We start from the raw sequence: 12,076 nt of genomic DNA on the forward strand, positions 1-12,076 counted from the left end.
TGCTCATCTGAACATGGCAAACTCCCTTAATGTTCTCAAGAATAAAGTGTTTCTGCTTTATAATATTGGTGAGAGTGAAGTCCCCATAAAATTATTAAAATCAGAGCTAGATAAATCTGCACAATACACAACATTTAGGAGTCCTTCGGGGCTTTGTATCTTCCAACCTGTCCTTCTTGTCCTTTAACTAAGAACCATGACTTAGAAGGAAAACAAGAGCCAGGGCTTTAATGCTGATGACTTTATTGATGAATAGAAGTCATAGAAAGGAAAGGCCATGTCGACATGACTAAAAAGTCCATGGTCACCAGTTGAGCTCTCTCAATTTCTAAAACAAAGAGAAGAATTTTATTTTTTAAATAAATTTATTATTTATTGGTGTTCAATTTACCAACATACAGAATAACACCCAATGCTCATCCTGTCAAGTGCCCCCCCCCAGTGCCCATCACCCATTCACCCCCACCACCCGCCCTCCTCCACTTCCACAACCCCTAGTTCGTTTCCCAGAGTTAGGAGTCTTTATGTTCTGTCTTCCTTTCTGATATTTCCCACACATTTCCTCTCCCTTCCCTTATATTCCCTTTCACTATTATTTATATTCCCCAAATGAATGAGAACATATAATGTTTGTCCTACAAAGAGAAGAATTTTAGACAGAAATATTCGTTAGGCCTGAAATTGATCTATGTCAGTGTTTTCCTAGTGGATGCTAGAGGACATTACAAGCATCATGTTAAGGGAGAGAAGTAGGATGTCAGAGGTCAGGCCAAAAGAGAGTAAAAGGAAGAGAGGAGAGAAGAAGAGGACGGGGGTGGGGGAAGGTAGAAACGGGAAGGTTAAAGGTGAATATAAGAATGAGCGTGAAAATAAAACAAATTGTCTGGAGGAAAGAACACTTGATTGTAAATGGAGGAGAGATTTTAAGGGTTAGCTTAAGGCTAGGAGAGTCATAGCATAAACAACAATTTTAAGTGAGATTGACGTCAAAATTTAACAAAGACAAAAGAGAAACAAGAAAAGAGAATTAGAAAACGTCAAAAGAAATTCAGAAGATTATTGATAAGAATAGAATTAATACCTAGAAAATCACAGGAGGTCCTCTTTACTTGGTTTTCCTTGTCACTGTCCACCACTCTGGCCACCTAGGCCCTGTGGGCCACCTAGACCACCTTGGGCTCCTGGACGCTGTTGGCCACCTGGACCCAGTTGGTCTGCCGGACCATGTGGGCCACTAGGACCACCTTGGGCTCCTGGACGCTGTTGGCCACCTGGGCCTTGTTGGCCTGCTGGACCCTGTGGGCCACCTGGACCACCTTGGGCTCCTGGATGCTGTTGGCCACCTGGACCTTGTTGGCCTGTAGGACCCTGTGGGCCACCTGGACCACCTTGGGCTCCTGGACGCTGTTGGCCACCTGGACCTTGTTGGCCTGCCGGACCCTGTGGGCCACTAGGACCACCTTGGGCTCCTGGATGCTGTTCGCCACCTGGGCCTTGTTGGCCTGCTGGACCTTGTGGGCCACCTGGACCACCTTGGGCTCCTGGACGCTGTTGGCCAAGTGGACCTTGCTGGCCTGCTGGACCTTGTGGGCCACTTGGACTACCTTGGGCTCCTGGACGCTGTTGGCCACCTGGAACTTGCTGGCCTGCTGGACCCTGTGGCCCACCTGGACCACCTTGGGACCCTGGACGCTGTTGGCCATTTGGGCCTTGTTGACCTACTGGACCCTGTGGGCCACCTGGACCACCCTGGGCTCCTGGACCCTGTGGACCATCTGGGTCTTGTTGGCCTGCTGGACCATGAGGACCACCTGGACCACCTTGGCCATCTGGTCTCTGAGGGCCTTGTTGGCCACCAGGACGATGTGGGCGATGTGGGCCACTTATATTAACTGGGCTGCCATGTGGGCGTTGTGGGGGATGTGGGCCACTTATGTTAAATGGGCCGCCCTGGCCTCCCTGAACACCATGGTCATGAGGCTTCTTCTGTTGTCCATTGCCTTTGTTTTCATCTTTGCCCAGTTTGCCGTTCTGATCTCCATTTTCTTCTTGAGATGTGACTTGTGATTCCCCGGGGTTTTCTTTCAACAATTCATTATCTACGTAGGAAAAAGAACACAGATTCAGAAAGGAACAAGTGAAAAGAAAGGTTAGCTACAAACTACAACGAGACAAGCATGGAAGTACGAAAGCCTAAATGGAATTAGAAATAAGATATAATTAGTGTCTGTGGTACTAGGTAGTGACCAGGGCCTAGATCCCAGAATAGAAGAGGCCGAGAGATCCTCGCTTTGTGACAGTGCATGTACTTGGCTTAGCAGGTCATCATTGCCCACTCGCCAAGACTCTGCCTCTTTTGATGTTTCTGCTTCTTCTCTATTGCCATACTGAACTTGCTGTGATAGACATCAAATCACTCTTAATCCCCAGATATCTCATGATATCTGAGAAAAACCACCACTCAGCTTTACTAGTCTACCGACTGCCATGCATGATATTTTGACACAAATCCTTTGAATGAGGGGAAATGATCAGCCCCCTTGCCCTCGCAATGGTCCAACAATCCTGGAATACCTTCCCTGCCCTCTCATCTGTCACTTTCTACAAATTGCGAAGTCTGTGGCAAAAATAGTGTAAATAAAGCCTACCCTCTAGTGTTTCCTTTTGCTGGTACCTATAATGGAGTATAAATCCTCTGCATCTCTCTCTCTCATTCTCTCTCTCTTCTCTCTCTCTCTCTCTCTTTAGAAATCTCTAACACCACATCCAGGTCTCAAACTCACAATCCTGAGTTCAAAAGTCATTGCTCTCTACCAACTGTGCCAGCCAGCCCCTGCCACAAAATTATTATTTTAGAGTAATCCCACACCATCTGTGGCACCTTCTTTCAATCATGTCTTCATATTCTCCTAGCTGTCTCTCTTGTCATCATTCTCCTCAGGTTTCAATACAGACTTTACTGAATGCCCAAGTATTATAATTGCACCCTTTGTCAGATACTAAGATTCCAAGCTGAAAATACATAGCCTGTGCTCTCAGGCCACTTACTCCTTATTGTTGTCACATTAGCACAGAAATGGATGCATCACTTTGGTTTTCAAAAATCTCGCTGTTGCCCATAGATTAAATATCAAATTCACTTTGCCATTTGTAACATCCTTCACACGATGAAATTAACCCACTTCTTCAGTTCTATCTTCCTTGAGTTACTTCAACCTTAGTGATTATTCAGTGTTCCTAGATTATTGCAAATAATATATGGATAGATTTAGCCTTGCGTTTCACTCTGCTTTTCCCTGGGCCTCCCCACTCCACAGTCCAGATCACCTGGCATATCCAGTATGCCTCTCCTTTTTCTCCCCTGTCTGAGCCCTGTAATACCTTCCTTTGCCCCAGTTTTGACTGTGATCCTTGTTATGGGCAGGATAATCTTCCATCGGATTCTGTGTTCCTTAATGATAGGAACAATGTTTCATTTACTTTTCAGCCTTGATAGCAAGTACAGGATCCTATCATGGTTATTATCGAGTATTGCATTTTATTGACTCACTGATGGGATAGAGCATGTGGGTAATCAAAGCACTTCTTTGAGGAATCCTCAAATAGGCATGTCCTTACTAAGACAACCAAAAGACCAGGTAACTGAAGCAAGAAAAAATCAGAAGGAAAGCAATGACTGCACTGTCTAGGTCTGAGATAACTCTTAAAATGAATGCAAATCATTACCCCCTACCAATGTTTTTCCCCCCTTGTTTGGTCTTTTTGTAATGTGGAGCTAATAAGATTAAACTATAGAGTATGATGGTTGAAAAAGGAATTATTCAAGGTAAACCATGATTGTTCAAAGTAAAAAAAAAAAAATCGTAGGAATTCTGGATTATTTTTATTTACCCGGGGTTCCTAGAATCCATCTAGAAAAACTCTAAATAAGGTGATTGAGTTAAAAATAACTCACCTACTAATTGGGGTGTCTCATCTTGCTCTTGAGGGGCTTCCGCAAAAAAGAACAAAACAATAACGTATGAAATGATCTCATAACCTGAACTGAAGGGTCATTGACAAACTAGGAACTGGGGAAAATCATTAAACTTCTAAGGTTTTCATTAAGCACAAAATGTTTGTTTGACATTTGCTCAAATTTGCCACTTCTTTGGTGGCATGACTCAAAATTCATTACCTACCCTGTACTCTAGTCTTTTTTTTTAACCTCCATTTGCACGCATTTTTACCTCATCATTTAAACTGACTTTTTGTTTTGCATTTGAAGTGTGTACCACTAATAGTGGCTTCAAAATTCACCTGCTTTAAAACAACCTAGTTAAACAGGTATCAAGGCTTCAATAACAAGGCATTAGGCATTAGTGCTGTAAATGAATAGGGTGGAAGGGTAAGGTTACTGATTAAACAACTATAGTACTTTAGTGAAATTACATAGTATCTTTATGATTCAAATTAGTTAAATGTTAGTACAGATAATTTCCCTACAAAATGTAAGGCATTTGTGTTATTCATTCCTTAGCCATTGTTTGTAGAAGGATGTAGAAGAAACACGTACAGGTGATTGGGGTGTCATGTTCTGCTGACTTTCAGGTACTGTTTAGGTTTTTGACACAAGAGATTCCCAAGTGAAAAGGAAGGACAAGGCCTTATCTTACAATATGACTGAAGCCCCTGGAAACTAAAAGTTTGTTATTCCTTTTTGCTCTTTCCTAGATTCAGTTTTGAGCGCTCTCAAGAGACAAAACACTAAGCATAGACATAACATATGATATGTTCTAAAGAGAAACAGAAAGGATTATGTCCTTCAACAAGATTTTTATCAGGGTCTTTTAGTACTTGGGTTAAAAAAATAAGAAATCAATAAGTTTAAATATATTTTGATAAGAGTCCACCTCTACATTTTAGAGAGACAAGTAACTTGAGATAGAAGGAGTTAAGAAAATGCCTAAGAGAACTCAAAATAATAATGTTTGGATACAATGGAACAACATTTCCAAAACTGAAAACTAGTCCATATCATTGGTCTGAAACAGAAATGACAGTCATATAATTTTTTCTCATTCCACAGGATGCATAATGAAGAGCTGCAATCCTTGTAAGATGTCGCTGAGGTTATGTGACCTCTTGCAACAGAGAAAATTTGAGAAGGGAAACTGACTACATGTAGCTTCCTGGCTACACTAACATGATTTCTTTATTCCAGAAAATTCTTGCCCAGAAAGAGAAATGATTCCGATACTTATCATTTATTTCTGTATTGCCTCAAAATGATTTAAACAAACATGAATCTGTTCAGCTTGTTAACGGCATCACTTGTTTCTTCTCCAAGACTCTTGCCATCACCTCAGCCCATTTGGCCCCTAAACTCTAAAATCATGGACCTTGCTCATCTCTAAGAAAGCTCTCCTTAAAGTAGACCCTAAAACCTTATCTGAAAGGATCCCAACTTTCCCCTTTTCCACCAGAGACTCTCTCTCTCCCTTACCAAAAGTAGAATAAACTCATGTTAGCCTTAATGACAAAATTTTGGTGGTATATTCTGAGCATCTTCCCTTTAGAATTCTCTTAAGCTCTATTTTACTAGTTAAGTTACTCAAGAGTTTGAGAAATCTTTATGCAATACTCAGAGGAACATAGCACTGCAGTTTATTGAGTGTAATGCTGCCATTCAAAGTGGGTGAGTTTGGGATGAAAGTTAAGAAACACATCAATATGGGAACAATTAGAGATGGGGCAAAGGAATATATGTGTTGAATAGGGATATTAACTTGAAAATAGTTGGCATACCGCAGACAATTCAGTCATTTCTGATGGAGTAAAAGCTAAAACAGGGTTCACCCAATGAGATACAGAAATCATGGGCTTGAAAGCTGACACGGCTGAGTCTATAACACAGCTTTGTCACTCTCTAATCCTGAATATTCTGCAGAATATTTAAACTCCAAAGGTAGAATTCAAGTGTCAACTGTGAATAAGAATATGTACATCAAATTGTTGCAGTGAATAATTAATGACATAAAATACATACAAGATAAGGCATAAACTAAAATCCCCGTACAGACTATTTAAAAGAAAACTCTCTCCTCAGAATTTTACTGTTATTTCCCACCCAATATCCAAACTACCACAAAACATAGAGAGGTAAGCTCAAAATAAGGTTATAAAAATAACACTTATAGATCCTTTGTAAAGTGTCTATGCCTTTCAGAAAAGTCAGCAACCACAATTTTCAAATTTTGAACAGCAATTTTGTCTCAGCACATGGCAACAGATTTAAACTCAAATAATCCATGTGCATTTCATGTCTTTAGATTCCAAGTTTTTAAATTAGACTGTCTCTGTACCATGACAATACATTTACTAAGAGATTATCATTTTTTTCAACCTGTCATTCTTTGTTTTAGAAGAGGCCTAATATCTGGTTGTTTGCAGCCATTGAAATACTTACCTGGGTTTTGACTTTATATCTGAATATTTGGTACCCCTAAGATATGCTATCCACCTTTTCTGACTAAAAGAGCCACAGATCCATAAAGAATAAGTCTTTCTGTTTTATTGTGTACACATTCTTCCAACATTTCCTGAAAGTACCCATTTCTAGGACTTTTGAGATATCCTGTAAATGCATGCCTGCCACATGATTCCCTCGGCAGACATAGAAGTATTATTAAAAAAAATCCTACAATGGAGAAAATGAATAAGACCTACTTATTATCAACATTATGAGGGATAAAGAAAATTTAATACAAATTTTTAATATTTGTGTATGGCCAAGTGTTCAATGACAAGGAAATGATCTATCTAGGTGAATTTTAACATTCAATCAAATTTGATGATTTTTTTTTTCACACAAATAGAGTGAATAAGTGAAAGTCCAGAATTCTAAAAACAGCAAAGGTCACACCATGAAGATACTGACTTGACACTTAGCCCTAGGATTTCAGAGAGATGTTTGCAATCAGTGGAAAATAGAAACTAATGTTTTCTCCTCTTTGATGAACCTATTCTTGGAGTATCAAGCACTTGAATTCTGAGATAGCTCAATTCAACCTTACTCTTTTCTATGAATCTTACCAGCATGATTGCATGATCTTCTATCTCCCCAACTTACCATCATCGATGCCCTGAGCAGAGCCCAAGGCCAGCAAAGCCATTGACAGCAAGAGCAGTAGCATCTTGGTAGGAATCATGGTGTCTGTCTCTCCCTCTTCTGATGCTGCAGGAAACTCAGACACACTCCTGGACAAAGTAAATTAATTTATCATTAGCTGTGCTCAGACATGGGTTTGTTAAAAGTTGGAGACTCAAGGGGTACAATCCTTTGTGTCCAACAAACTCTGCAAAATATTATCAGGGGCAAAAAGTCTTCTCTTTTCTTTGGCCATAAATTCAGGAAGTAACAAGAATTTTCTGATCACTCTTAGCAAAGTACCTGGCTAATTATGAGCCAGTGGAGGATAAAAATATTCCCTCCTTCCAGATAAATCCAGACTGTATTCTTCCTGAAAATTAATGTTTGCCTTTGTAAAATGTGAAAGATACGCACCTTGTACTGGAAGGAAAGAAGACATTCTTATCCCCAAAGACAGGGAATTTGAGACTGAACGGTTTGTATGAACAAACCATGTTTAACTAGTCTTTATCTTCCTAGTCACTTCTTCACCCCTTATGTCTTGTGGCCCACACTCGTCTTGTGGATTCCTTACATATTGTTTGTTTGTCTAAAAGATATACAAGCTTCCTGCTCTGCTCACTCCTGTAGCTCTTCCTTCCCTCTGGAGGCTTCTGAAACATCCCCAAGAAGTCGCAAATAAATAATAGGCTGAACGGGATAGGGTTTCAGAGGAAATGGGGAGTCCTTCTTCTTAAGACCACTGGCAAAAGTTGGCAGATATGAAAGAATAAAATGAAAAAGAGGTCTGAACATGGAAAAAAAAATGAAACACTTATCAACCATCAAACAAATGTGCAATTACTTTACCTGAACTTCATGTCCCTCCCCAGCTTCTACCTAGGTGTGATTCTCCTGCATTTGCATGATGCTAGGTTGCCACACTGTGGTCATTGTTTGAATCACTTCTGTACTATCTGCTTTATACATGAAGTATTGAATTTTTAGATCCAATTGCAAGAATTTTCATCGTCTTTCTAGTTTGTTCTTAACATGACTTCGTATTTGAAGTTTCTTTTTGAGAAATAACATGTAAACAGAAATTAGGCAAAACAGACAATGCAAGGTACAAAAAAACTAGGAAGTAAAGTAGTAAGAATCAAAATGGGTGATGAGACGTACACATATAATTAGAAACATCAGTTGGCTACTTTGGCAGGATTGGGGCACCTGGGTGGCTTAGTCAGTTAAGCAGATGCCTTTGGCTCTGATTATGATCTCAGGCTTCTGAGATCAAGCCCCAAATTGAGCTCCCTACTTAGTGGGGATCAGCTTCTCCCTCTCCCTCTTTACTCTCTTGCTCTCGCTCTCTGCACTCTTGCTCTGAGCTTTAAGTTGTAAAGTAAATTAACTTTTAAATTGTAATATAGTTTCCATGTTAAAAAGAAATACCACATTTTAAAATAATGGAATTCATAAGGATAAAGAGGTTTAAATAAGATGCTGCAATAGGTATTATCAGTCTGTTCCAATCACTTTTTTTCATACTCATTCTGTAACACACATAGTATAATAACTGCAAGCCTAACTATAAGAGAGTCATTCAATCACACAGACTCCGTTTTTGTTCACTTCTCCTTGTCCTTTTTTTAAAAATAAAGATTTTATTTATTTATTTTCATGAGAGACACACACAGAGAGAGAGAGAGAGAGAGAGGCAGAGACATAGGCAGAGAGAGAAGCAGGCTCCATGCAGGAAGCCCGATGTGGGACTCGATACCAGAACTCTGGAATCATGCTCTTGGTCGAAGGCAGGTGCTTAACCGCTGAGCCACCCAGGGTCCCATCTCCTTGCCCTTCTTAATCTGTTTTTTTTTTCTAACAACTTACTATTACCTAGGACACCAGGTCCATAGCATATGTGTCACTTATTTCTATCAGATACTCCAGCAGTAAAATGTTGAACTACTTCTTTACACACTTACTCTACTAAATCTACTCAAGCCTTACTCTCCAGTGAAGATTGTTACTTGAGGGCAATAAGCCTCATCCCATATTTCTTTTGTATCCTCTGTAGAAACACATCTTTAATTTAAAGCTCATAATTTGATGAAGGCTGAATTTCTAAAAGTATATTTCAAACTACAATTTCATCAAATTAATTACTTATATTTGCAAAAATTTATTTTTATTGACCAAATTGACCAGTGTATCAACAAGAATCCCTCTCTTTTCATTGATTACTCCAATTAGCTTTGAGAAATACTATTCAAAATAAAAAAAAATTTCTCCCTAAAATTTGAGTAGCATTTAACTAACGTAATAGGGCACAATTCTCAGAAGGTGGTAAGAGCAAGTTTAGAAATGTTAATCTGTCCTAGTGGTTAGAATAATGACACTCTAAAAAATTGATAGAAGGATCAACAGACTTAAGGAACAGAGATGAAGTGGAATCATGTTTAAACAAATTATCTGCTGAGTAAATTATTCCTTGTCATAGATCTTTTGGAATTGAGATGATATATGAATCTAATTTTGCCACTTCAGGACACCTGGGTGCCTCCGCAGCTTAGTGTCTGCCTTCTGCTCAGGGTGTGATCTCGGAATCCCAGGATTGAGTCCCACATTGGGCTCCCTGCATGGAGCCTGCTTCCCCTGTCTCTGTCTCTTTGTCTGCCTCTCTGTGTGTCTCTCATGAATAAGTAAATTTTAAAAATGTTTTTTTTTTAATTTTAAAAATGTTTTAAAAAATAATATTTCTGCCACTTCTTGCTCTGGTATTGCTCTCCAAAAAAGGAAAGCAAAAATAATGACTGAGAGACAATCTAGTTGCTAAAATGTCTACTCATCAAAACTTTATCATACCTCTTATCATATCAGACTTATGAAGGTTGGTCTTTTGCCATTTACTGAGGTGTTCCCAATGCCAAAAGAAGAAGAAGAAGAAGAAGAAGAAGAAGAAGAAGAAGAAGAAGAAGAAGAAGAAGAAGAAGAAGAAGAAGAAGAAGAAGAAGAAGAAGAAGAAGAAGAAGAAGAAATAATAGTAAGGAAGATGGACGAGGAGAAGGTGGAGGAAAAGGAGGAGCAGGAGGAGTGGAAGAGGACAGGGAGAAGAAGCTACTTACTTTTAAATTACAGGTATTCTCTTCTTTCCTCTGGAGAAATTCAGAATTTCTCACTTATATAGCTCCTAAAGAACAATAAGAGTATTGCTGTTACATAGGAAGAACCTCTAGTCTTTCACTGGGTTGCTTTAACCAGAACATTTCCTCTACAGGATTTATCACTAATCTCATTGTTTTCCATATTATTGAATGGTCAAATGATAACAGGTCTTCCACTGTCTTCTTTAACTGTGACAAGATTGACAAATAATGAAAGGTTAAGAAAATGCAAATGTAATTGCTTGATGACACAGGAACTACTTTTAAGGGGAGGATTTGGGAAGAACATTGTGATTTGTCAATAGAGCCAAGGAATGAGTAAGTAGTGCCAAGTCAAGAGTCTACAAAGGAGAGACCCAATTTATTATAATATATCTAATTTAGAATTAATTAAATTCATATAGAACTATTAAGTGAAGATAATTTATGACATCAAATTCCCTTAGCAAAAATGTTGCATGTGATGAGTTGGACACATTAGAGAGTCCAGAAAACCATTTGGTGGGGGATGATCCTTTTCAGAAGAGCACCAAGGAAAGGAGGTTAAGACAAACTAACTTCCATGGAAGGGACGGACAGAGTTAAAAACAATTAAATAGAAGTTGGCTTTCTTGCACAAACATGAAAGTTCAAGTCCAGTGATTTCAGTGAACTTGAGGCTTGGTTCCTCCGTTTATTGTCCTTGTGAATTTGAGCATTAAAACCTAAAGAGCTGATGATGAGGAATGAGAAACAAATGTCAACACAACAATCCCAATTAAAAATCTTTTTAAGATTTTTTTTTTTTTAAACAACACCCAAAAGAGCTGAATGAAATGCTCTCTGAAGAAATGCTTATGTCACATGCTGGGAGTCTGAACAGCGTTTCTAAGGATTGAAATTGCTATTTTATCAATTGTCTATGGAAAATTACAAAGAAAACCAAACAATTCAAATCCAAACTATTTAGCATGCACTAGAAAAATACTTGATTGGAAGAACACACCAAGAAATTAAGCTCCTTTGGTTCTGAGTAAAATATAGGGGCTACCTTTGTGCCCTGAACACATGTGGTTTCAAAATCTGTCTTCTTCACTTACTATTTTTGTAATCTGGGCAAAATAGTATAGCTCTCTAACCTCAACCTATTTGTCTATAGAAGAGAAATAGGAGTAATTAGCTTACAATATTTTTTGAGAATGAGGGAGATGACTCCTATAAAGTGCTTATGCTGACCTACCAGAAAAGTACTATAAGTATGACTGATGAGGAGGAGGACGATAGTGACATGATGTTTCTTAGATCATATGAATTCTGTCTTTTGGTGTGAACAGCTGGATGAAAGAGAAGATTACCTCTCATCTACTGAGCATATAACATATTATAAGGTATGTGAGAGGTGGGGATGGGTGAGTGGGGAGTTGAGTTGTTAAAAAAGTCATGGAGGGGTCCCTGGGTGGCTCAGCGGTTTGGCGCCTGCCTTTGGCCCAGGGAGCGATCCTTGGGTCCCGGGATCGAGTCCCGTGTCAGGCTCCCAGCTTGGAGCCTGCTTATTCCTCTGCCTGTGTCTCTGTCTCTCTCTCTCTCTCTCTATGTCTATTATAAATAAATAAATCTTTTTAAAAAATAAAAAAATAGGGAACCCTGGGTGTCGCAGCGGTTTAGCGCCTGCCTTTGGCCCAGGACGCGATCCTGGAGACCCGGAATCGAATTCCACGTCGGGCTCCCGGTGCATGGAGCCTGCTTCTCCCTCTGCCTATGTCTCTGCCTCTCTCTCTGTGTGTGTGTGTGTGTGACTATCATAAATAAATAAAAATTAAAA

The 12,076-nt window shown here is 39.3% G+C and overlaps 1 protein-coding gene across 5 annotated transcripts; it reads right to left on the reverse strand.

Annotated features, from left to right (window-relative positions):
• Positions 1–235: 235 nt before the first annotated feature.
• Positions 236–10,347, reverse strand: LOC112665514 (cuticle collagen 2-like). Of its 5 annotated transcripts, XM_049102699.1 has the most exons (5): positions 10,237–10,347; positions 7,112–7,239; positions 1,632–2,099; positions 1,317–1,343; positions 508–1,244 (listed from the first exon to the last, which is right to left on the reverse strand). In XM_049102699.1, exons 2-5 carry the CDS (start codon positions 7,188–7,190, stop codon positions 1,123–1,125), a joined length of 696 nt encoding a protein of 231 aa, XP_048958656.1. In that variant the 5' UTR covers positions 7,191–7,239; positions 10,237–10,347; the 3' UTR covers positions 508–1,122. The 5 variants fall into 5 exon arrangements, 4 of the variants coding, with proteins under 4 accessions (XP_048958656.1, XP_048958655.1, XP_048958657.1 ...); XR_007406491.1 differs by adding an exon at positions 236–328 and having other exon boundaries at positions 1,082–2,099; XM_049102698.1 differs by having other exon boundaries at positions 508–1,343.
• Positions 10,348–12,076: the final 1,729 nt, after the last annotated feature.

This window comes from Canis lupus, chromosome 27 (genome assembly GCF_003254725.2).
Source record: "Canis lupus dingo isolate Sandy chromosome 27, ASM325472v2, whole genome shotgun sequence".
Classification (NCBI taxonomy): Eukaryota; Metazoa; Chordata; class Mammalia; order Carnivora; family Canidae; genus Canis; species Canis lupus.